This window comes from Panthera tigris, chromosome E1 (assembly GCF_018350195.1).
Source record: "Panthera tigris isolate Pti1 chromosome E1, P.tigris_Pti1_mat1.1, whole genome shotgun sequence".
Lineage (NCBI taxonomy): Eukaryota > Metazoa > Chordata > Mammalia > Carnivora > Felidae > Panthera > Panthera tigris.
The window spans coordinates 29945093-29971995 of NC_056673.1; the positions used below are offsets into that span (position 1 = coordinate 29945093).

The window sequence follows — 26903 nt, forward strand, 5'->3', positions numbered from 1 at the left end:
ACCCCGCTAATCCATGATCTTAGCTGTTTATGCTAAGATAACTCTCACATTATAGTCATACATAATGTAAATTAAAATGAAGATTAGACTGAAAAAGGAAGAAAAAAACTGAGAAATGCTCCTACTATCTGGGAAAGGGGCCCATGCAAATGTTAAGTATTCCAGGTCTCCTCACTCTGGGCACATGACAGAATTTCACTTTTTGGAACCCTTGTGGTTGGGTGTGGCCATGTGGCCAATTCTGGCCAATGAGTTTTGAGTGTAAGCGACATACATAAAGTCCTGTCCATATGAGACATTCAAGTGTTCCTTTTCCTTCTCCCAGGGTGCAGACAAATATTTCTAGAGAAAGGATGGTGACAACACAGAAGGACAGCCCTCAGCTGACCAGTGGTAGACATACAGCTTGGGTGAGAAATAAATATCTGGGGGGGGGGGGTCATTTGGTTATTGCAGCATATTATAGCTCATCTTGACTGATTCAGGGTCTATACTGACACACTGAGTCACTGATGGAGTGGCTTCTACTCTGGCTTCTGGCTCTGTGTAGCTCAGGACTCTGGAACAGTGTTCAGTTTTCTGGACTCCGAATGCATTAGTTCTTTAGCTTTTAAGTGCTTGGAACATAGGGAGTTTATTTTATTCATACTGATATGTCTAGCACCTGACACATAGTAGGCAGTGTTTCAATTAATGTGTGCCACTTGAAAAATTGGATAACTGAAATTCACTCCCACAGGGTATTGCTATGATGAACACAACTGGCTTCTTTATAACTCATTATGCCAGGGCATAAACTGTGTGAATAATAAAGGCTGCTCAACATCTCCACTGAATTTGCATCCCAGTCCTGAACATGCAGATTAACTGCAGCCACTTTAACCAAAATACAGAAATCAATGTGGGTTTTGGTATCTCCCATGTGAGGCTTTGGTAGGAGAAGGGTTGTTTTATTATTAATTCCACATTTGGAATATGCTGTGTATTTACTGAGTACTCCACGCTCATTACAGTGGAGTCAGTGATTACATGTTAGTTCTAGGATTTATCAATAAAGAGATAAAGAGAGACTCCATTCTTCATCTGGAAGAGCAACAAAAGGAAAACAAGCTAGAGTTTGCAGAGTGCCTGTACTATGCCAGGCGAGTTTAGTACATTATTTAACTTAATCCCCATAACAATCCTGAAAGATAAATACTGTCATCCTGATTTTTCTGATGGGGAAGCTATGGCTCAGAGAGATCAAATGCTTTTCTCAGGGATACAGAGCTAGTAAGTAGTAGAAATGGGATTTGAACTAATTATTTTTTCTAACTATAAATTTGACATGCACTCAACCACACAGATCTCAATGTGGTTGAGTATTTTATTGTTTATTTATTTATTTTGAGAGAGAGAGAGAGAGCAAGCGAGCATGAGCAGGGGAGGGGCAGAGGGAGAGGGAGACAGAGAATCCCAAGGAGGCTCTGCATTGTCAGCATAGCCCAACATGGGGCTCGAACTCACAAACCATGAGATCATGACCTAAGGCGAAATCCAGAGTCAGATGCTTAACTGACTGAGCCACCCAAGGAGCCCTGTAGTTGAATATTTTAAATAACAGTTTTGTAGTTTTCTGTATGTAATACCTAATTATCCTTGGTTTATCCTTCTAGGCTTAGAGTAATGTTAAATTATCTTAAAATCATTCCTTTTTTGTGGGTGAGGTAATTTCCTTTATCTTAACATATTGTAGGTCAGCATTTTCCAAAGTCCATGTCTTGGAATACTAACTCTGTGAAAAAAGTTATACAATGACTTTGCAAATAAGTTTGGAAAATGCTTGGTTAACCAAATTCAAAGTGTCTCTTTATTAGAGTCTTTACTATTGTAATATCGATTTTACATTTCCAGGAAAGGGATGTATAATGCAACATTTTCCAAACTTACTGACCAGAGACTTTTTCAGCTGAGCATCTTATACAACCACTGTTCTTTGGAATACTTTGGGTACTGTTTAAATGTCTAGAGTACATTTCAATATAAAAAATATTTTTTCCTTTTTGGGAAGTTCTATTTATGCCTTACTTAAATTTTTCCTGACATTGTCTGCATATTTACATCCCTGTGGGGGAAAAGCATATACATGCTGAAAGTTAAATGGAAACTATTGAAATAATTGGGCTGTCTAGATAATTTATTTCTTGATTATTAGATAGTTACCCAACAATAATGGGGAGAGCATCTAAATCCTCAGATAATATATATATATATATAAAAAAAACAACTACCTCTCATTCTCGTGAGTAGTTTTAGCTTTCTTCCCCTGGTAAAGACTAAACACAAAGTGGCTTATGAATTGCAAAGAATCATCTATCCAGTTGCTTTATTACCTTCGCCTGCCATACAAGAACCAATGGTCAGGGGAATGATGGAGAGAGAGGCAGAAGAGAGAAAGGAACCTAAATGATGCCTGGCCTAGTTAAATGAGCTCTGAGAACTGAGTGTACTTTGGTCAGTGTGGAATCTTTAAGGCCATGGTCTGGGTAAAGTTTTCCTTCAGATCTGGGAATGAAACTCATTTGAGTTTCCTTCTCAAACATGCATATTTACATTTTCTAATGAACCACTCATTAAAAGAATATTATTTTCTTACAAACACTTGTCCCCATTGCTAGCAAAAGCCAACATTTCTGAAGAGCTCTGTTGTTACACAGTAATTGGGACTCACTTTTTGCTAATGCTAAGTATGATTTTTTATACCTAGTCCAAACTCAGTTGCATCTCTTAGTTTCAGCCATGGATTTCTTACCTAGCTGGCCCAGCAGTGCCCTGAATCTGGAGAGTGCAATGCAGTTGGGATCTGATGGGTGAAGGAGCATGGAAAACGAAAACTTTATGGAGGCTTTAATTCTCCAAATAAAACTAAGTGCCTGCTCCACGAATCATTACACAGATCAGAAACCTGACCCTGTCCCATTTGAATAGCCCAAATAGGAGAGAAGTTTTTAAAAGCTTCTGAGAGATTTTCTGGGTATAGTTGGCCAGGTCTGGAGATGTGTGCTCTACTTTCTCCTAAGTAGTAGTACAGGGGACGATTAAAATTCAGGGTGAGATCAATCAACATCAGTGCCCAGTCCTAAAGGTAAGGGTGGGGGACACAAATGAGGTGTGGCAAGAAGATTGCGCTTAGAGACAGAAAAGCTAGGTCAGAATCTTGATTCTGTCTTTTCCTGGCAGTGTGACCTTGGTCAAGTCACTTAGCTTTAGTGGTAACTTCCAGCATGAGGATGAAAAAGAGACCGTGGATGTGAAATTGCATTGTAAGCTTTATTACAAATACACATGAAGGTTTCTTGTTGCTGTTAAAAATTGGCTAAACTTCCTCAGGGATGCTCACGGAGTTTTCCTGGGGACTGAAAAGTTTGAGGGTGAATATCTCAAAGACCTGGGACACTGAGGAGTTTTGTGGAGGGACAACTCAAAGGGAAGGGAACTGATGGCAGCCGCTGTTTTTCTTGTGCTTTTTTTCAAACTGTTTGCATGGAGAGAGGGTAAGACAGAAAGAAAGGAAGGGAATGAAGGAGAGGGAAGTCTCTTCTGAAGGGTTAAAGCAAGATAGTGCTGTAAAGTGATTCCAGATGTACAAATATTAATATCTCTCTCTCCCTGATGAATGAGAAGGTATGACCCAGTTAGGAAACTGCTAAAATTACCGGCGCCACCGAGACCTCAGTCGATGGCCCAGCGCAGATTTTTATCCTTACCCCGGCAACTATAATGCTGATGAAGGGCTCGGACCTGCTGCAGCAGACCTTCCAAAACTTCACTCTGTCCCTTGTGTCTGGGCTCTCTGTCGTCACAGTCTTTCCAGTCTATTGAACAAAAGAAACAAACAGAATGAAATTTTAAAGCAAGGAGGCCTCTCCCCGGAGGCGCTGCCTCAGGAGCTGGGCTCTGCTCACACTCCCCTAGACTCTGGATGAGCACCTGGCACTCGCACAGCTGGCAGTCAGTGCCAAGGGTTTGCAGCTGCCATTGTTCAGGGCCCTGTGCAAAACAGTAATTGTGGTTGGGTTTTGTGTGTGTGTGTGTTGGGCAGTTTTAGGGCAAGAGAAAACGGTGACTGAAAGCCAAAAGAAAACAGGGAATCTGGGAGTCCGGTTTCTCCTCCCCAGCTCCTTACCCTCCTTTCAGCATCCCGGGTCCTAATCAGTTCCCCTGCCACCTCTCCACTCAGCACCCCAAATGGCACCTGGATCTCCACAGTAGGAAAGAAAGGGGTGGGAATGTGCAGACTAGACGAAATCCACAGTCCCAATGCTTTTATTGTAGGTTTCACACTTTTGGCCAAATTGACATTTCTTTCCAAGGAAAGAGCCCATGTCAGATGCCAAGAAATGGAAATCTACATTTCGCTCTAATGAATGTCTGCTTTGGTTAGCTGGCACAGCAGCCCCTGTACATACTCTGAGCCACCAACCACCCTGTCTGCTCAGTCTCTAAATATACAGTATTAGCTTACATGGCAAATTTAAATTGCAATACCCACTGAGATTTTTCTCCCCCTTCTATTTTCATTCCATTTGGCTATAATGATATCAAGAGTAATAACCCGTACGGGACTAATGTCAAGATTGTAATTCTGCTGTCTCCGACTCTGATTTTTTTTTTTTTTTCCAGCAGGTCTGTCATTTCATAGTGCATCCCATCTTCTCACTATCCACTCAGTTTTACTTTCTGAACCTTTTAAAAGCAACAACTTAAAGCACTTCTTGGTTGAAATACTTGCTCTAAAAATGCTAGTCATTCTTTTCTAGTAAGGCCAGTTAGTTCATAAGTGTATCTGAGGCTTCAATTCTAACTGAATGTGTTTCAAATTCTCTCCCCCCAGGTTTATTTTAAAATATGGAGTCTGCCTTGTTCAGAAAGTTAAGCAGATGTCCTGATGGTCAAAGTTAGATAACCATTGGTCCATCCACGGCCTAGTAGTACAGCACAGTTGGAAAGAACACAGGTTCTGGAGTCAGAAAAACCTGCGTGTGACTCCTGGCTCTTCGGACTCCTGGTTCAGTATCTGTAGGGCACATTACTTATGCCTCTACTCTGTAATGTGAAAAATGAACACAGCACCTACCTTGCAGGGCTTTTTGTGAGGACTAAATGAGAGGTTTATTAGGTACCCAGTACAATGCCTGTTAATGGCATTATGTCAGTCATAACTAATCATAACTTAGAAAGAAGGGAATTCTCTGAGGAAGAGTTAACTCCCTGTGTAGCGAGTATGGAAACATAATTTCTCACCCTATCACATGATTCCCTGTGAAGAAGGAGACCTCAGACATTTTTGAATCCTTCCTGCTTCCTACCCTTCCCCATGTGTCCTTCTCCATTTTACCTCTCAGAAGACGGAGCCCTGGAGAGAACCATTCCAATTCTATGTTACTCAGCTTATCTGGGGGCGTAGCCAGGCCCATAACGTAGTTACATGGCCCTCCATATAGTGCTCCTTTCCTTATGCTGTGGACACGTTTTCTTTTGTTTTGTTTTGTTTCTTTTGGGAAGGAGGGTCAGAGCTTGGTTGGAGTTTGTGTGGTGTGGCTTAGTTGTGGTCAACTCTGGAGACAGGGAATTGGCATAGGTGCCTTCTGTAGACTCTGTTCCTTGTGGGCAGAAACCGTGACAATTTCTCTTTGCCTCAGGTTTCTTCTCTGCAAAGTGAGTTTTTGAATATTTTTTAAAGGTTGTTTGAGGTTTAGAAAACCAACGTATGTAAAACACCATTATGGGCACATTAGGGACACTTGTTAAGTGTTGGTGAGGCATTGTGAACAGAAGGATGGTGTTCAGGTAGACTGGACTGGGGAAGGTGCTTTTACTGGTAAATTTGGAAATGTTTGAGGAAGTGAACTCCCAGTGATCCTCCGGCTTATTTGCAGTGTCCCTGGTAGTAGTCAGGGTACAGTGATAATAGATGCTGCTGTCATGGATTCCCAACGGCCATTCTGAGTTTGTTCCCGCCGTTGAAAAAATGCATCCGTAGTGCTCATAAGATGATTAATGTTGTTTGCTTGAGACTCCTGGGTGGCTGAGTTATTATGTGGCCCTGCACTTAGTAATACGTTCTAATGTGTGTTAATACTGCCATTGATGCAGGGGGAGCTGACATGGAGCTGGCTCTTTCCGCCGAGCCCCATTACGTCAGAGGCGAGCTCAAGCTCGAAGATTGCTAATGCTAAATTGCAGCCCAAGTGAGCACTGGACATGATGCCAAGGTTTTTGGAAAGAATGAGTTTTTCTCAGAGATGTTTGGAAGGTTCTGATGACTACATAAAATAGGAGACTTTAGGGATGAGGGAGAAAATTGAAAATATATTAAGAAATCAGGAACCTGACAGGAATAAACTTAGTGTGGGAGGAAAAGAGCAGATTGTGCCACATAATACAGTTCAGTGTTCTGGTAATGAGACACTTCAATTGCAACACAATGCAGAGCTTACATCCACTGGCGATATCAGGGCTTTCCTGATCGTAACTCAGACAAGCCTGTCTGGGTCCTTTTCTCTTATTATGTACCATACCATATAACATAAGTCTATAAAAACACATTAAGGCCTTTTGTAAAAATATAAAAAAAAGTTTTATAGCTTACTGGAACATATTACCAAATTTCCAATTACTCTGTCATGTTAGAATACATTGTCCTCTAGTAAATATCTGAATACTGATATCTGTTGCATCACAATGTCATAGTCTGTTTATAAATAGAAGCAGAGTCTTATATTGTTATTTTCCAAGTGATATGGCATGTCTGCAGCAACTATAATGGCATGTTTGGATTTTAGTTCTTTGCCAGATACCCTTACTAGTCAAATGGGCCATTTTAGAGAGCGTTGCCATTTGCTATGTTAATTAGCAATAAGTGACTCTTCCCAGTCCTGGACAACTGTCCTAGTCACTCTGGAGAAAGCCCTGAAGGGCTTTGAGGGAGAGTGTCTGAACAGAATTTGAAGTTTATAGAACTGGAACATCTGATGCTTATAAGTAAATGCATCCATATGCAGATCAGAATTTGTATTTGGAGTAGGTTTTCCCATGTCCCACCTTCAGGTCAATCAACACTATCATTTTTTTTTTTTTTTCATTTTCTGTTCCTTCTATCCCTTCATCTACAATAATAAATATATTCTTTTTTTTTTTTTTTCCTAGAATGAGATTGGTTCCCTTAGTATCTTAATCTTGAAGCATTCCCAGTTTGTGTTTCTGATGTCTACAATAAGAAAGATGTCCAGATAAGACTGGAATAATTAAATCATTGAATGCCTACGGGACTCAGGGAGGGGCCTTAGAGAGCTCTGGTGTCAGTGGTCCAAGGCCCTGTATGACCTGGCGTCACTCCCGGAATGACAGTCAGGAATGGTTGGCTAGCTGGCTCTTAGTCTGCTTGTCCGCCTGATGATGGGGCACTAGTTCCCAAAGCATAGGAGATGTGGTATGAGTCCAATCAGTTCAGGCCTGAATCCTGGCTCAGCCACATATGAGTTGTGACCTCGGACAAGGCAGCATCCTCTCTGAATCCCAATTTCCTTATTAATGGAAGAGGAGGACAGCATAGTGGTTAAGAACAAGGGCCACTGGGTTTGGACCTGACTTCAGTGCTTGCTAATTTTGTGGTGTTGGGCTCTATGCCTGTACCTCTATGTTAGTAGGTCCCTCCCCGGTAAAATGAGACTACTAATAAAACCACCTCAATAGGTCTGTTATGAAGATTGAATGAGTGGATCCCTGTAAAGCTCTTAGATTAATGTCCAGCATATAATGAGTCTAATGACTGTTGGCTCTGATGTTCAGAGTGATGCAGAAGATGATGACAGTGCTTATCCACAAGACAGGAACAGTGGTGAAGGACTGAGGTGAGGGTTTAGTGAGACACTGACGAAAGCCCATAACATGCCACCCGATTCGTGCTTGGCCCTAGGTAAAGGGTTGTTCTAAAACACGAAAAGCACATAAATACATAAAAAAGAAAACTAAAGAGTCTATAATCTTATACCCCAAATACCCACTGCCAAATATTGATAGTTATGTGCAGACGTGCCTTCCTAGTAATAATCAAACTCACAGCTTAAATATGTGCTAGAAAATTTTGCATTATGTTTTTATATAAAACTTCCAAAGTAAGAGTTTCTTCCACACAATGTAGTTTTTTTAAACACCATTTTTAGTGGCTGCCTTTTGTTTTATAATATGGATATGTAAATACCATACTTTATTTAACCATTGAATTGATATTGGATATTTGTTCTCCCTACCATACACAATATTTCACTATATCAATATATTGCTATAGTGCACATAATTGTTCATAATTGTTTGTCTGCATTTGTTTTCTTGGCTTCAATTCCTAGATATGTAATTATGGGGTAAAAAGAAATGAATGTTTTTATTATGACAAATTGTGTCTCACAAAGGATGTAGCAGTCTGCACTCTCACAAGAAGCATATGATACCATTTTGAACTATCACATTCATGGAGATTTTTTTAAAAATGAAAACACAGTTCAGAGCAATAGGCTCATTATACAGAAAAATCCATCATATGATATATTTAGAGATGCTTCTTCTGGTTAAGAGAGAGTTACCAAATATACCAGACATAAGTTACTAATCTTTAAATAAGTAGAAGTGGCTTTTGTTGGGGTTTTCAGCTCCCACTATAAATATTATATATTTGTAGCAGAGGGTAGCAGAGTGCCTGTTACTAAGAAAGCTTCTTTTTCTGACATTGTGTCAGAAGAATATCTCATTCTCTTATCAATTGGATGTGGGTGAGGGAGTGAGGAGGAGAGGAGAGCTAGAACGGGCTGGCCACTCCCTCTGCTGTCATTCCCCACATCCCCACGAAAGTCTTGGGAAAGGTCAGATTGGACTCCTACAGATTTGGAGAGGTTAAGGAACTTTTGAAGGCCACGCGGCTAATAAAATGTATCATGGGTACCGAATTTGGTCTTGCCGGTTCCAAATTCCCTCTCCTCTCATTCCACCGAGTTGCCTCCCAAGGGAACATTTCTGCAGAGGAATCCTTCATTATGTGGCCCAGAGGCTACTCTGAGGAGGTTTTGTTAGTCCCCAGCAGTGGGGAGAGGGAAAGGCAGTGGTGTCCGGAGGATGGATGGAGGGGGAGTTGGAGCCTGTTGCCAGGCTTGAGAGAGTTCACAGCCACCACCTACTGGAAGGCGAGGCACATGCCGGAGTCGTGGTCTGAGCAGGTCCCCATCCCTTCATGTTATAAGCCGAGACTTGAACAAAATACTGTTGGCCCTGAAAAGTATCGAAATAGAGAGAATGATGCATTAGGAATTTTACTGAATCACTTTAGTCTAGAGTCCTGTGTCCAATGAACAACTTGATCCCTTGGGAAATCCACTAGCCATACGTTAGCTTTCTAGCTTTTATTGACTATCACATTTATTTATGTGTAATGATAAACATTTTGGGGTGCTCTCAGTTTCTATGAGCTTCCCCCCCCAAATTATACACTAATTATTAAAAGTCAAGTTTTACCAAAAACAGCAATTCCTCACCTCTTTCTCTTCATTTTCCCCTCCCCAGAGGCAGTCACCATCATTTTTATGAGCTGATTGACTTGCTTTTAAAATTAAGAAGTTACAATGCACGTATTTTCATAATAGTACATCAGAGATGTGGTTCATTCATTTAGGGGCTGCATAGTAAGTACTAAACTGTGGGCAAATATTGTCATTTATGTAACCAGTCCCCTACCAATGAACATTAAGATTGTTTCTACATTTTATGCCATATTAAATAATGCTTTCCTTCTTTGATTTTACTTCAAGTTTAAAACCATTATTAAAACAATGGTTATATTCTTTAATGTCTTATGACACTAAAAATTTAGTTGTTTTTGTTTACTTGTAAACTTCAGATGTTTTGTATAGTTTTACATTTTTCCTTTGAGTTTTTTTTTCTTTACCCAGTGAACCCAAAGAGGCATTTTTGAAGCCAGCATTTGATAAAACATCCCTTGCAAAAATTGTAAAATAATGTTTGAAGTAAAAAAACAAAAAAACACAACCCAAAAACCAAAAAACAAAACAAAAAAACCCCACATCTTCGTAGAGCCTTTGCTAGAAATTTTAATAATGTTGGCCTTACCATATTATAAAGTTAATTTTTTTAACATTAAAAATAGGTTTCTACGTACTTCAAGGTTATAGAGATTCCGCAGAAGTGTAAATCTACTTCTAGGCTTTTATGTGATTAGGATAGTGTCTGAATTGCTCTCATTGGACGACCAAGTGGAAAAACTTAATCCCTATAAAAATTAGTTCAAATATTAGAGAAACTCTCTGTGGAGAGTTTTCCATTTTTATCACAATATCACTTTTTCTTTTAAGCAAAGGAAATTCCCTAGGGTTCTCTTCTGGCCCTTTTCCATCATGTGAGCTATAGGGTTGGGAATCAGTCTTCTGCCGATAGCATCTCTGGGGGCCACCCACTCAGGGGTTTGTTTGTTCTGGTAATCCACAGTTTTGGCCCCTGGTGTAGACGTGTGATTAGGACTAAAAGTCAAGATTCTGTGGTGGTGACCCAACCACCAAGAATTCTGTTAGAATAGCTGGTTCAAACTTGAAGAGATGCAACCTAATGCAGCTTTTTCATGCTGGGTTTCAGGAGTACACTTTACACATAACTGGTTTAAAGGACTGATCTTTTTGAAAAACAACAAGACCAAGAAAATTCTCCCCCTACTTCTTGCATAGAAAGGTCCTAAGATAATTAAGGATTCTAATTGGAGTAAAAAAATAAAAACAAAAAACAAAACAAAACAAAAAAACCCTGACAGGTTTGATAAGTATACTTTAAAAACTTTACTAAAAAATATTCTGATGATTCAGTTTTGTTGCATTTTAATTACTTGAGGAGATACAGTGTTTGTTTCAGTATGAACTGATGTGCCAGGTGTTTTTATTTTTTGCATTTCATATGCTCCTATGGTGTATAGTTGTATAAATAATTAACGTTTGAGTTTAGATTGATTAAACAAATAAGCTCAGCTTGTTCCAGTTTTTCATTCACAGTTTAAATTGGTTCAGGTTACTGAGAAATGTAGTGCCACCATATATAGTTTCTTTTCTGTGAAAGCAGATTTAGACAGATTTTTTTTTTTTTTTTTTTTTTTAATCAAGGGAAAAGGATTTCTCTCAGGAAATTGTATGACTCCAATAGATGACTGATCTCAACCAAGGCTATGGGGGTGAGGGTTAGAGGAGGCTGTTATTTTTACCATCAGACAGGGAGTCAAAATTGGATCTCTCCGAGCCTTTGATCCCCCCTAAAGATTAGACTGTGATCCAGAAAGCAGCAGCTTTCAAGGCTTGCATGAGGCCAGTCTTTTTCTGATCTCTGTAGAACATGGCAGCTTACAAAGTGGTTCATGCTGTCTGCTCAGTCCTTTGTGGAGTTCAGATTATGGATACCAGACATATCACACTTAACGAGTGGCAGTTGTTGCCAGAGGGCTGGGTGTTGGCTGTCGCTTCCAGAGTAGGCATTTGCTACCCGAATCCCAGCACAAACATCAGGAGCAGGGGAATGGGAAGCCTAATGGGAGGATTTGGCATTTACCGTTGTCAGTCCTGTGATTGTGCATCTCAGGGTCTGCAAGTTTTCCATGATGATCTCTCCAGCCAAAGGACGAAAGTCTTTAGACATGCTCCATTCCACTGGAAGGAGAGAAAGAAAAAGAGAACGAAATCCACTCACATATCAAGAAACATCATAGAAACTCTAGCAAAAGTCCCTCTCAAAAATGGTACGTTTATCCTCTTTTCCCTATATTTGCACATCTAACAATTTGCCTCGGGACAGCAATTCGGTTTCCAAGTCTCAATTATTTTTTAAAACAAGAGAGGAAGACAATTAACCATTCAGCAGTGATTAATACACCTTTAAGTGTGCATATGTGTATGTAACTGTGTACACATGTACATAGACACATGCATCCTCAGGCACATTATACATAACAGTTCACTGTAGGTAGAAGGTAAGTTATTTATTGCATGTAAGAAGTGAAGGGTACACTAGGACATTGCCTTCTGTTCGCTGCCCATATCTGATCAGGGCTTCAGCAATCTCCTGAAAGTGCTATTTCAAGGTCCCAGGGACGTTCTCATCCCAAACAAAGAAGCCTCCTTTCATTTCCTGCTGGGTCATTTGACACCTTCTTCTGGAAGCACTCTCTTCCTCTAGTGTCTCACACACTGCTCCCCAGGCTCTCCTTCTCCTCCCTGGTCCTGTCTTCCAGGCTTTTTCATTGGCTTCTCTCCAGCCTGAGGATTTGGGGTTTGTGGCTGACCTCTTCAGTGCTCCCCCTCAACCTGACATCCCCAGAGTGGGTATTCATTCACAGTTAAAGCTAACACCCAAATTCTAACACCCCTTCTTACCCTGAGACCATGTTCTTTCATATCATAGCATTTTCCATGGGTTCAAAAAACCATGGTAAGGAGAGATCAATTGTGCCTCATCAGTAAAAAGTAGAGTAAAAAGTGACAGCTTACCCATGGCAGGATTTAAGGCAATTCTGAATGAAGCAGGAGCTTAAGTCACAGGGAAGACAAGGCCTGCATGTTTTAAACCTCATAATGACAAGCTATCGGTTTTAAGATTTAAATTACATTCTCTATGACACTTAAGTACTTCAAAATTAAGCTGAACTATCCCTAAAGCCTGCTGCTTCTCGAGTCACACAATCCCTGTGCTTTAGGGCTGCTGCCCCTGTACCCTCGGCTCTGTCTCTGTATGTTCCTAGGAATCTGCCTTGTTCTCCTCACTCTCTAGAAATTGCTTTCCTAAACTTCCTAGTGCTTTAATTATCTGCAGCAGCCTCTTCCTGGGAAATCCTACCACTCTGGCCTCCCTTAATTTTTGCAGCCTTCTTCCCCTCCGTTTTGGTTGCACCCTTTCTTCCTACCTCCTGACCCCTCTTTCTGGGCTCTCCTTGGTTCCTCTTTTCCCTCTTCCTTTGCTGTAATGTTCCTTGCAGGCGTGGTTTTGGCTCTTTTCTCACTTTGCACGCTTGTCCCAAGCAGTGACCCTTTTCACTGTTATGGCTCCAATGATGGCTCTCAAAACTGTAACTCTAGGTCCGGCCTCTCTCTGGACTCGGACTTCCTCTTGCAGGTCTCCACATAAGTGCCCGCTAGTACTTCTCTTTGCCAAAACAGGTGTCTCCTCTTGTTTTCTCAGTTGTAGCTCATGGCATTGTCATACACCCAATCACCCAACTCCAAATCTCAGAGCATCCTTGCCTCCTCCCTTTCCCTAATTCCTCACAATCAGTTGATTACTAAATGCAGTAGGTTCTGCTTTAAAATGTCTCCCATAAGTTTCCCTCTCCCCTGCACACTGAAACTATTCTAGAACAGGACTTTATAATCATGCACATCAACTCTGCAATTCATTTTTTTAGAAGGAGGTATACCCCTGATTGATTAACTGATTAACTCTCTTAATTGATTTTTCTGTTCGTATTCTCACTCTTATGTACAATTCTCTTACAATAGCCTGAATTATAGTTTAAAAATTCAGATCTCATGATTTCATTCATCTTTTTACAGTGTCCAGTTGCTTTCAAAATAAAATGAAATGTTAACAGGGCATTCAAGGACCTTCATGATCTGGTCCCAGCCATACTCTCCTGTCTTCACTTTCTGCCACGTCTCATAGTGAAGTCCTTGCTCTGTAAGTTCCCGTTACCTGATTATTCTGTGTACTTTTCTGTCTCGGTGTCTTTTGCTCATCTTCCAACCACTGCTTGGTGAAACTCTACTCATCCTTTTAAGAGCTGGCAAAGTTGGGGCCATGTCTATCTCTTGATTTTGGCTCAGGTCATGATCTCATGTTTCGTGGGTTTGAGCCCCACGTCAGGCTCAGTGCTGAGCACTGACAGTGCAGAGTCTGCTTAGGATTCTCTCTCTCTCTGTATCTCTCTCTCTCTCTCAAAATAAATAAACTTAAAAAAATATTTAGCAAAGTTAACTCAAAATTCCTCAGGAAAAATCAATTAAATACACCTGTTCCTGTGTTCCCAAAGCCCTCTATTCATATAAAAACAAGATTTACTACACACATATTATGCTTAATTTTATGTATCTCTTTTTCTTGTTAGATTGTGATAGGTTTGAGGATAGGAGAATAGGAGAAATAGCTTTCTCTTTTTCCTCTTTAGTACATGGATTTGTGTTTTTGGTGGATAGAAGGTGCTTCCTAAATATTTTACAAATCAAATATATACAGTTTGATTATATGCATGCATACACACATACACATACACACACACACACACACACACACACACACACACACACACACTAGACTGGTTTTTCCAACATGGAGATATTTTTCTTCCTGTGAATTTTTTCACTCTTCAGTTCTTTGCCCTTTGAAACTCTTAGGCATGTTGTAAATGTAATTAGAATCAAATGATTACGATTGGATGTTAAATCTCAAATCAAGCCTATACTTCCTTACAAATAGATATTCTAGAAGATATAATTTAAAATATACATTATATATTATATATTATATAAAATACATATATATGTATGTATTTTTTCCAAAATGTTTCATTATGCTTATGAGCTACTAGCTCTTGAAGAAGCCAAGTCGCTGAAAGTCAACTTGGAGAGGGTTTGTAATCAGAGAATAATGTTGCATATAACTAGCCAAAAGAAAAAAAAAGGAAATCATTGAGGAAATTATCACAAAGAAAACAAAATGAAAATCAGTAACAAATGTGGAAGGATATCTAGAAAAAGCAAGGAACACAGGAAAATTCTGGAAACAGAAATTTCTTTGGTTGCCACTGAGACATGCATCATTGACTGATGTGGGGAACTCCAAGTGGAAGGATGAGAATCAAGGGTTTCCGATTCCAGGCTAAGGATTCAGGGAGACTTCCTAAAAGAAGAGCTAAGGATTAGTGGGATTGCCACCAGATTATCTGGCAAGTGGTTAATGAGAAGTTGTTCAAAGATACAATCTTTAAAATTTTGGAAGAAATGATTTATTTTTGAATAACTGTTCATGTTCTATTGAAATATGTTTTATAAAATATTTCGGGTGGAAAAGAAGACCTGGCTTCTTGAGAAACAAAACAAAATACAAAGAGAAGCAGCCTTGTAAGGAGATGTGGTGCAGCTTTGGGAGTTAATAGAAAGTTTTAAGCATTGGGGCGCCTGGCTGGCTCAGTCGGTTGAGCGTCTGACTTCGTCTCAGGTCATGATCTCGCGGTTTGTGAGGTCCAGCCCCACGTCGGGCTCTGTGCTGACAGCTCAGAGCCTGGAGCCTGCTTCGGATTCTGTGTCTCCTCCTCTCTCTGCCCCTCTCCTGCTCATGCTCTGTCTCTCTCTGTCTCTCAATAATAAATAAACGTTAAAAGAAAAAACAAACTTGTAAGCATTTAAGTCTAATTAGATCTTGGAACATGAAAGAGAAGATTCACATGGAAGGAAAAAAATCCTCCATATTGGAATGGACAATCTATTCCGAGGGCAACCAACAGTCTTTTTCCTCTATGTACTTCATTGGTTTGGTGGACTCTTTTGACATAAAAGAAAGGAGCTTCTGGTCACTTAAAAAATGAGGGAGGGAAACAGAGTCAGCAGGAATCACTTTGAGAGCCCACTGGGAATTCTAGGAAGGCAACTTAGCATGGTCTCTCTGGAAAGTTATGTGTAGGTAGTTTAAAGACTTAATATTAAAGCCACAAGAAAATCACTTGTAAGCCTGTTCTAAATCCCTGAAGGGCTGGAGCCATGTATATGAAGTTTAAAACTGTATAAGACTTATAATTTTAAGATAAAGATCAGGGCAACTGTTTCTACTTAGGTCTGGGAAACAGAAGCAGGGTTTAATCATGCAATGGCTCATAGCAGTTGAACATTAGCAAGAAAGGTACCAGACCAAACCAAGGTGTTAGTACGTCTGAAAATTTGGCTCTGGCTCAAACTGTGATTCACTATATTTGTATCAAATAGCTATGAATATTTTAAATATGATGCTTTATTATTTTAACAAATATTTTTATCTAAGTTTTAGAAATGTAGAGTCATTTTGGAAGGAGAGTTCTAGCTGAACACCTCTATTTACTGGATGGCAGCTACATAAAATGCAGCCTGAAAGGTTAAGAAGGAAAAGAGCTCCTGAAGGTCTGGCCTTGTCACCTGAAGCCTATAATGTAAGGAGAAAAGTCACAGAATCAATGCAAGAGTAGAAAATTCATGACTGGAAGCATTAGGATGCACAAAGAGGACCAAATCTAAAGCTCAGGTAAGTTTCCAGCCTCTTGGTGTGAACTATGTGAATAATCCACCCTGTTTCAGCCGGTAACACTTTTTAAGTTTTCAGGCCAGTTTCTTGAGAGGGTGGACACTATGCAAAAATCAAGGCATAAGGAGATAACATTACAGCAATGTCTAGTAAATTTCTATTTAATTGATAAAACATCTAAAACCCGCTGTTGTCCAAGAGTCTCCCTCAAGTCTGAAACCCCTGAAAGCCCAGAGCTGTGCTCACGCCAGGAGGAGTATACTGGTGGGTTCTACTCCTGTTTCATGCCCAGGCCCTGCTGGAACCCTTCACTTTAGCCATATGTCACTTGACCTCAGACTGATTTTCTTTATGTTTTTTTTCTCTTCTGGTATGCTCTCCTCTTCCCCCAAATTGTCTTCCCCTTTATTCAAACAGGAGCGGTTCAAAGTCCCTTCCTTTCCACAGCTTTCCCTGGCTTTCCAATGGAAGCTCCTTTGCCATTTTGCCATAGTAACTTTAATATGTCTCTCACACTTCCACTTGCTTTGTTTGTTTTGTGTTTATTTTCTAAGAGATCTGCCTCCTCTGTAGTCTGTACTTTCTTTGAGGGCAGGGACCATGTTGGATTAATACCAGTTTACGAAGCGCCTGTCATGGCACCTAGCACAGCATAGGTGGCTCAGTAAACGGTTAGTGAATTGATTCCTTGATTCCTGACTTTGGAATGTTTAAAGTCTAAGGTAGACAGAAATCTGATGCCAGTACATAAAGAATAAGAAAACAGTGTCAGAATAGAAAAAAAACAGTCAGAAAGAGAACAGAAGTTGCTTGAGCTGCCCAGTAAGTGGTTGGGTTGGAGATTAATTCCTGGCCTCCAGATTCCCAGCATCCCAGACTCTTCACTTGTCCATACTGCTGCTCAGGAACCAAAAAAATAAAAGTTTATTTCCTGTTCCCTATCAGCACTTCAGTGGAACCAAAACGGCATTCTTACTGGCCACACTCACCCCGGCGCCTTAGCTAATGAACGGAATTTGGCTAGACTGCCCAGCCCATCACCAGAACATTATGAAATCCTCCCCGGTTCATCCAATTGTGCAGTTTCTAACCTTTGAGGCCAACCATAGCACAAGAGAAAGAAAGAGGGAGTGAGGGACATGCCGAGAAACCAGGAAGAGATCAAATACAGTTGTTTCTAGAGATGAGAAGATGTGTCTTGCCGAAGCATGAACCCACTCAACACTTGTGGGTTTGAAATTGGGAACTGACGTGAAAACTCTGGATCTGGGAATTCTGTTTAGCTCTGGCAGAATACAAGGTCAGAGCTGCTCGCGTTTTTTATTTTAAATTCCCTTGGTAGTCCTAGGAGTGGGGGCATGCATTACTTTCAAACAAGAATCTTTATTGTTTGCACAGCACACAGTCTTCCAGTTAATTAGAAAAACATTTTTTCCCCCAAATTAAATTTCCCTAGAAAAACAATGATTTAAATTAAGGGCAAAAGACTTTTTTTTTTTTTTTTTTGACAGTAGTAACGCCTTCTTGCACCCACTACTTCTAGAAGATTAAAAGCAAACTTGGAATCAGAGGGCTATTTCATTTACTTATGGTCAGATTCTGCAACCACAAAAATGGTATGTCCCTATCTGTCTACGTTGTGTACTGTCATAGTTTTGCCTGCTATATGACAGAGTAGCACACGGATACAGACCAGAAGCAGGGATGTCTAAAATTCAGGGTTTTGAAAAGTACACTACAAGTAACCACAGTCCAATCCACCTGCATCCTTATTTCCCTCCTAATAGTTCACCCGATTATGGCTATTATCTAATTGTATTCTTTCTCTTGATCCCCTTGGCTTTCTAAATGAAAGGTGTTATCATTTGTGTGATTCTTACTATCGCAAGTAGCTTTCTCTCTTTTTCCAAGCCTAGCAACAAAGTGCTTGTTGAATGAATCCCAGTCTTCCAGATGACCTAGGTGCCAGCCTTCACCTTTTCAGAGAACTTCACCTTTCATGTACTTCTTTGGACACTTCACCAGGCATGCCTCCAAACAAAACTTCTCTCAGTAATTTCTGCAGTTTTGGGCTCAGAAAGTCTGAATCAGTGGCACCATTAGGGTTACTGGAAGCATAAGTAACCTTCAAGCCCCAGCTCGTGTAGAAATCACTTTTATCTTTTCGTTTATAGGCTGTCTTTCCTTGGCATATTCACCTCCTGGTTTTCCCAGAACATTTGAGTTGGGAAGGTCACAGATTTATCAGGGCACAGAATCCACCCATCGCGGTGCATCTAAGGTGGGGTGGTGTGATGAGGTGGCTTTGAGGGGCAGCACAAACAGGGAGCCGGGGCAAATCAGGGCTTGGTCCTCAACCGTGTGTGCATGGGATAAACACAGCAGGGCACCGGGGTTGAGCCACATAGCTTGTGAGAATGGACTGTTGAGATCTCAGGAGTTTTATGAGCTAGTGGTTAAACACAGCCATCATTAAAAATTAAATCATACAAAGTTAAAGTTAAATAAATTAAAGACAAAGACAGTAAGTATTTAAAACTTGTTACTCCCTGTTTTACTGCACTTTGCTGTTATTTATGCTCCTGAGGTTACTGATATCTCTTGCACCTGAACAGTGGAAACATGTATGATGGTGCACCAGGGCACATCGCTTCCCAGTCATTTTCGTGATATTGTGTCGGCAGCTTGGAAGTGGCCATGGTGGGAATAGTTACACCATAAAAATCGGAAGTCAGGTCTTGATTTTTTTCTTCTGTGAACTGTTTAGATCAGGTATTGGCAAACTACAGTTCCGTGAGCTAAATCCAGCCTCAGTCTGGTTTTGTGTGGCCCAGGAGCTAAGGAGGGTTTTAGTTTTTATGTTTTTAAAGAATTGTAAAACCCACTCCACCCCCCCACCCCCCAACACACACACACGGAAGAGTATGTGACAGAGACCATATGTGGCCCACAAAGCCTAATATAGTTACTCTCTGGCCCTTTACAGGAGAAATTTGCTGATCACTAGTCTAGACTTAAGAAAGCGATGAAGAAAATGTTAATAATGCAGGTTAAAATCTCTGTGGCTGTTTCATTGTGAATAGCACAAAAAACCTGAGGAAATATCCTTCCAGTACTCAAAAACTATTACTTGATTTGACAAAGAAGTTGCTTATGCCACTGATCAACAAGTGATGTCCCACGATAAGCCTGTGTTGTTTCATCTTGTTTTGCTTCCTTAAAGTACACGAATATATCAACCAACCCTTAAGTGGCAACTATACTCATCCATTAATTACAGCTACAGGTTGGCTTACAGACTCAAGAGTTTGATAAAAACAAACAAAAAGCATTTTGGGTGAATCAACAGGCTAGAAGAAATTTACAAAAAAAGAGTGTTGTATATTTTATTATTATGATTTTAAATTGTGTGCTACATATCCTATCAGTAAAACTTACAATAGACTTATGTGAAGGTATACACACACACACACACACACACACACACTTTTCCCCCCAGAGAGCCAATTGTTAAACACTTACCATCATACCAGTGAATAAATGCTAGGTGATTGCTTAGATAGACTCTAAGGGTGGATGTATCCTGACCACCAGGGTAGAATGTCGGGGGGAAATAGATTTCTTAGGCATAATTTAGGTAACATTCTGTTACCAGGAGGCAAGAATGAGGTATATAAACTCCTTTAGGAGGCAGGAGTGGTACAGTGAGGGAATCTGGGGCAAAAGTTCAGTTACCAAGCAGTCACCACTGGGGAGGTCTGCCCAGTGGTCAGGCCCCAGGCACTGGGCAGTACAGGTGCCCAGGCTTCCTGCACCAGTTCTTCCAGCCCAAGCCAGGGTGGCCCAGAAACTGGTGCAGCACACAGCCTGCAGGGTGGGCATCCATGGACTTGACTGCAACCAGGGGGACAGTGTCAGGGGCTGCCCAGAAGAAACCTACATATCGATTGTGGGTACGACAAGATGTACCAGTCCAGTACTCCTGATGGCGTGAAAGAGCTCTGTTCCTAACCTGGATTATCTGGGCTTCATAATTATTATATTCTTTATTATATTCTATTATACATTGATATTATATTTTATTTCATGATTATCTGGGCTATATGTATGGGCACTTTTTTTTAATGTTTTTATTTATTTTTGAAGGAGAGAGAGAGAGACAGAGCATGAGTGGGGGAGGAGCAGAGGGAGAGGGAGACACAGAATTCGAAGCAGGCTCCAGGCTCTAAGCTATCAGCACAGAGCCCAACGTGGGGCTCGAACTCACAAACTGTGAGATCATGACCTGAACCAAAGTCAGACACTTAACCGACTGAGCCACCCAGGCGCCCCTGTATGGGCACTTTTAATACACTCTGGACTGAAAATAGTCGCACAGGTCATTAATTCAGATACTTTTGGCTTTTCCATTTTCCCTGGAACACTGCTATATCCTTGAGTTATAGGATGTCCAGACAGATTTTTTCGAAAACAGCTTGTTTTTGAGCGCTTTTAATAGTGTCCAGATAATGATTTTATTAACAAGTATAGGCTTTTTAAAGGCTGCAGTGGATGTAGCTGAACAATAGCAGGGACTCAAAACCAAGTGACAGAGAGCTGAAGGCTGGGACTCTGAGAATAGGCAGCATCTGATGCCTCTTCCACAGGGGAAGGGCCTTCTCCTGGCTGAGCTTCCTGGGATGCTGAGATTCTGTTTTGTTTTATTCCCAGCAGAGAGATGCCCTTCTTGCCTGCAGGGAGAGAGGTCTGGCAAGCTGCTTTATGTTTCCAAAGGGCACAAAGCAGAGAAACGTAGTGGCAGCTGTCTGATTTCTACACACAAGGTCCAAGATATGTGGCCAATTCCCAGATTTCTGAATCCTTTTGGGTCCTCATGGAATTAAAATAAGCAGCCACAGGGGCAAAAGCAACAACAGTCCAACTCTCCGGCCAGACAAGGAGCTTTCATTGGGAGGACGGCACTGTTTGGCTGTTCGTTCATCCTACTGCACCCATTTCACACCCCACACTCCTCTTTATAACTTTACATAATTAAAACCCTTGAAGGCAGGACCCTGCCCTACTGATCTCTGGACACCCACCCCACCCTCTGTCGTAGAAGTATGGAGTAGAGTCTCAGATGGAGCTGGTCTGGCTTCTATCGGAGACAGTCCTCGTTGTTCCATTGGGCTTCCTGTAAACTACAAGATAAGGACTCCTTCACCAGGCATTTAACCTATTTCTGAGTTTGCACTACTCCCTGCATTTGTCCTGTGAGCCAAGGGAGGAAGACTATCACTTAATGAAAATCTACTGGATTCTCATACAGAAAATCTCATTTATTTCTTACAGCAGTCCTCCAAGATGGACTAAGGCACTTGTTCAGTCTTTCTACCGATCTGACAAGTGGCAGAGCTGGGAATTAAAGCCCAGGCTGTGTGAGCCCAAAACGCCCCTACAACTTCCTCTTGCGCCTGGGCCCTGGATGACCTGGCCTTCTCCACCCACTAGCCACGGTCCACTGTGCCCACTTGTTCTCTTCTCTCTGATTTTTAGATCTTTGACATGTCAGGCTCCTTCCTCTCACACACACTGTTCATTTTGCCAGAAATGTTCTTTCCTTCTTTCTGACTTTCATTTCACTAAATATCCCTTCCTTTTCCCTCAGCAATCAATGTAAATGTCACTCCTGCTCATAAGCCTTCTCTGGTCCCAAGATAACACAAAGTCCCCATTGTATCTCTTGGACCACCAGATAGTGTCCCTGTGTAGCATTATTAGTTCAGTTCTCTTTAGTCCTATAAGCTCTGCGAGGACATTAACTATGTGTATATATATGTTGCTAGCATATGCCATAGCATAGAGTAGGTCAGAAAAGACTTACTGAATCGATGTTAAGATTATTGACCAGCTAGGTTGTAGGGATATGGAAAGGCAAATAACGTGGTCCCTGGCCTCAAGAAGCTTACAGTTTAATGAGTTTGCAGATGAGGACGGGAGGTTTGGAGAGATCAAGTCTACCTCAGAACAGAGTTCCTTCCCCATCACCAGTCAGACCATCATTCCAGCCTGATGTCTCTCCCATCCCCTCTTGTCAAAGACCTACCCATGTGAGAGAGGCTCAGGCTCCTTCAACACCAGCTCACTGTCTCTGGTTTCTGACAGTAATTGTATCTGTCATTCTCCCTGGCTTGAGTCCTGTCTACTTTGTATTATAACGATTCAGGCACTTGTGTTTTCAACTCTACCTGCACAGCACATTTCAAATCAGCCTCCTTTTAATTTCTTTTAATTCCATGCTTGTTACTCTTGTCCACATCACCGCTGTTTCACATTGGTACTCTGTGACAGTTTCAGAGCTCAACTGGTCTTTCCGCCTGTGCACATACCCCTCACCAGTCCACAGAAGCCAGAACGATCTCTTCAGAGCATAGACCATATCACAATACTTTCCTTCATTGAAATCTCATAGGTACACTTGGAATAAAATCCAAACTCCTTAACGTACTGTACAACGGGGGTGTACAACGGGGGCAAACTGTACCAAAATCCAGCCTACCGCCTGTTTTTGTCCAGGCTGTGAGCTAAAAATGGTCTCTACACTGAGGAAAAAAAATATTTTGTAACATGTGAAAATTATGTGAAATTCCAATCTCGGCGTCCATAACTAAAAGTTTATTGGAACACAACCCCAGTCATAATTTTGCATGTTGTCTCAATGGCGGAATTGAATAGTTGTAATACAGACCACATGGCCCACAAAGCCTAACATGTTTACTTACTGTCTGACACTTGGTAGGACGAGTTTACAGACCCCTAGTCTACAAAGAGTCATGTCTGACTCCTGTCCACTTCTCTGAAACTCCATTTCCTGTTATTCTACCCATCTTCCTTCATGGGCACTTTCTGTGTCTCTGACTTCCCAAGTCATTTCTACCAAGGTCATCCTGCACCTCACTCCAATACATTATCCTCTATTCTTTTGTTTTTAGCATTTATCACAATCTGAAGCTATTTGTTAATTTACTTGCTTACCCAAGAAAATATGAACTACATGAGCTTGGTCTGTTTTTCCTCACTGTATCCCCAGGGCCTACAAGAGGATATGCACATTGCAGGCATTCCAAAAAGTGTGCAAAATGAACATTTTATCTTCCCTGTAAGTTCTTCAGGGAAGATACGGTGTCTGACTCATTTCTGCATCCCCCACAGTGGCCAATATTGTGCCTTGTATGGAGTAATAGTTCCAAAAATAGCTACTGACCAAATAAAATGCCACTTTCTCTTCTTCCTGGGACAAAGTGAGAAAACACCTGCTGTCAGCAAGACCCCAAGAAACAAAAAAATGTGTACAGTGTCTTTTTCACCTCATCTACACTCCACTGTTTGAGAGCACATTTTAAGGAGGGGCCAAGGATTCCAGCATATTCCTCAGAGAACTGTGGCTATGGGTACATCAAGTGTCCCAGTGAAGGGTATTTCCAATTGATGTGGAAGCTAGGCTAGGTGTTTTCTGATTATGGGAAAGAACCACTGGCAAAGGGTGGAGTTGGCAGTTTTTCCTAAGAAAATTGGTCTAGTCATTTTTTTTTTAAAGATAGTAGATTACCTTTTAAAATATGTATGTGTAAAATGTTACAAAAAATAAAGATAAAAAGAAAATCCTGAATTAAACAAAAACAGATAATGGTTTATAGGAAGCTAAGGTTTAAGGATCTTTGGAGGATTCTGGGAAGACATCTATTAATATTTATTGGGGAACTGTGCTTTACTAAATAAACAATTAGCCAAAAGCCACAGAGTCTATCCATGCAGAGTCTGGATTTGAACTCCTGTCTATTTTGTCTGCTTGCCAAGCCCATATGAGGAGAAAGTGATAAATGGACTAATAGCCGTATTAAGATCTTTTAAGCTAGAGAAAGCAGCAACTATGAAAAGCTTGCAGAAAGTATTTGCAATATTTGACTTCTACTAAGGGAACTGAAGGCAGGGGCTCCTGGTTGGCACCTCTGTCCCTTTTCCCCAAGGGCCCACGTTGTCTCTAGTACTGTGATTTCCTTGTTGTGGTTTCAAGAGGGAGAGAGGGTTGGGGGGAAGAACAGGGGATTGTACGGATACTGGGCGACCGTGAGTCTCATGAAGGTGTTCTGTATTTTCATGTCAGCTACATGTGGCCGTGGTGGCCAAGATAAGTACTGATTTCAAAAAATAAATAAATAAACAGCAGTGTAAACAGTCACAGAAGACTCATGTAAATTGCTGGCTTATAGTTTGAGCCTGGTTCATGTTCTGTAACATCCCCGGTGCCAAATCTTCCTCCCTCTCCTTCCGCGGTAGTGTATTCCGGCCCTCCCCAATCGTGTTTCCCCTCTGGCTAGAGACATTTAGGCTGAGGTGAGGGACAGGATGGATGACCTGGGAACGGACCAGCTCCAGAGCAGGAGTGGTTCCCCAGGATCCAGAGGAATGTGTGGGAGAACGGAAATAAATAAGAATGAACCAGACCACCTTGGGAGCAGTCAGCCAGAGCCCTCCTCCCTTTGTTTCACCAGGGGAGTGTGCTGTTTGGCGTGCTTCCCTCCTGTATTTGTTTTCACATTCTACTGTAAATTACTCAACAAGGTGCCTTATTGACCCTGAAAAATCCAATCTTTAGATTTCTCTCATCAAGGCAAGAATAAGCCTTCCAGAGCTCCCCAGGGAGACAAAGAGCCCTGTCTTCCATTCCCAGACCCAGCTTCTGTTTCTGTGTGGATGATCAGAATGGCTGATGTTGAGGGCACAGAGCTCGACATGCTCGTTTGGGAGTTGTTTACTTGGGGGCCCAAGAATTCCAAATGGGCTCCAGGGGATCAAAGAAAACCCTTCATACTGTACGCAGCGTAGGTGTATCTGAGGGATCCCCTTCAGATCCCCGTGAAAGACTACACATCATCATGTACAATGTATATCCCAGCTGGAGCTATTTACAGGGCCTAATTACTTTTCTTGTGCCACGGTTATCTTAATTTTGTTTGTGGCCTTTGGGTTCTACATTTCTCCTTATATAAGGGGACGTATCTAATGAGTCAGTAGCCTGGACCTACAATGTATAACGCTGAGTATTTTTCAGCTATTTTGTTTAATGGGCAGATTCACCCATGCCTCTTATCTTGGTCCATGGGAGCAGGTGGCACGTAGTAGGTTCCTAATGAAAATGTCTTAAATGAGTAGATGCAATAAGTAACAAAGAAGACTCTGTCCCATTCGCAGTTACAGAGGAAGAACAGGACTGCTGCCACTTTGCAAACATTTCAAGAGGTCACCCTCTGTGGGGAGGATGAAGGTAAGGAGCTCTTCGGACTTTGAAAGATCTATTACCTATTCTAAGATAACAAGGTGGGTTAGGAAAGTCATTGGCAGTATTTCAATCTTGGGGGTAAGGTACTGGCCCATAGACAGTGAGAGAAAGAATTATGTGGACTTACTGGCGTGAAATACACATGATAGAGTCTCTATCGGCCTAGATCCAACACCACACTAATTGCTGGCATGTTTGGGATAAGAAGTCATACCCAGCTTTCAGTCTAGTGCCATTTGGTGGATTGATTTACCACACTTTTACTGGCGGTCCAGTAGGGACCAGATTATGTAAAGTTCTGGGGATGGGATTATGAATTAAATCTGATCCTCGCCCTCAAGACAATGGCAGTCCAATGGGGGCAATGGACAAGTCACTACAAGGTTCGAATGCAATATGATGAGTCTATGAGAGAGGCAGGCTCAGAGGGGGGCACCCTCAGCAGCCTGAGGAGAGGGTGGGTAGGGACAGCTTTCTGGACAAGCTGACTCCTGACAGAGTCCTGAAGAGTGTGCAGGTCTGCCAAGGGAAGAGAGTGGTCAGAGACATTCCAGGTAGAGGTTGCTGTGAGAGCAAAGGCCCAGAATCATGGTGTGGTCAGGGAACTGCAGGGCAATCACCGGGGACAGAAGAGGTGAGGTGGGATGGGAGTGTGACTTGAATCAGAGCAGAGATTGGACCACGAGGCAAGAGCTCATCCTGCTAACATATTTTGAAGGCATTTTGGAGCTATTGATAGATTAGGCCATTATATGATCAGATTTGCATTTTAGAAAGATCACTCTTGTAGCTTGTTGGAGAAAAACTGGAGGGGATAAGGCTACAGTCTGGGAGACCAGAAGTATTCGTGCCGTGATCCCTGTGAGGTGGAACACCAGTTCAGCACTGGCGTCTCACCCTCTGAAGAGGGTGAAGAGGAAGACATTGCTTGATTTCCGTTACCCGCCAAGAGACAGATTTTCCTATTCGTTGAGGCATTTGTGAGCCAAATTTTCATGTAAACCTAAATACTTGGCATCTCAAGCTCTTATAGGAAATGGCGAATCCTGGAGTTCAACTACTTTTTTTTTTTTTTTTTTTTTTAAACTAAGAGCTATTGGCAACACTGTATGTTTTAAATTTCCAAATCAAATATCGTGGTTATATCAAAACCCATGCTGCCTCTGCAGGTGTACCAAACTGGTCTCAGCTTCGTTCAGAGTCCCACTGCACACAGTAATGAAAACACTGACATCTCACTGCTCATTTA

At 41.4% G+C, this 26903-nt stretch overlaps 1 protein-coding gene and 1 long non-coding RNA gene across 2 annotated transcripts in view; one reads left to right on the forward strand and one right to left on the reverse strand.

The window, feature by feature from the left end:
- ANKFN1 (ankyrin repeat and fibronectin type III domain containing 1) overlaps nucleotides 1-26903 on the reverse strand; it is a 297332-nt gene that overhangs the window by 58951 nt on the left and 211478 nt on the right. Inside the window, exons 8-10 of the mRNA XM_042966568.1 lie at nucleotides 11629-11726; nucleotides 9210-9300; nucleotides 3747-3854 (exon numbers count right to left, since the gene is read on the reverse strand). Coding sequence (XP_042822502.1) covers nucleotides 3747-3854; nucleotides 9210-9300; nucleotides 11629-11726 — 297 coding nt within the window. The remainder of the gene's footprint in view (nucleotides 1-3746; nucleotides 3855-9209; nucleotides 9301-11628; nucleotides 11727-26903) is intronic.
- Nucleotides 16127-25639, forward strand: LOC122233571. The gene is made up of 2 exons (XR_006211191.1): nucleotides 16127-16335; nucleotides 25567-25639. It is a non-coding gene; the product is annotated as an uncharacterized LOC122233571 (long non-coding RNA).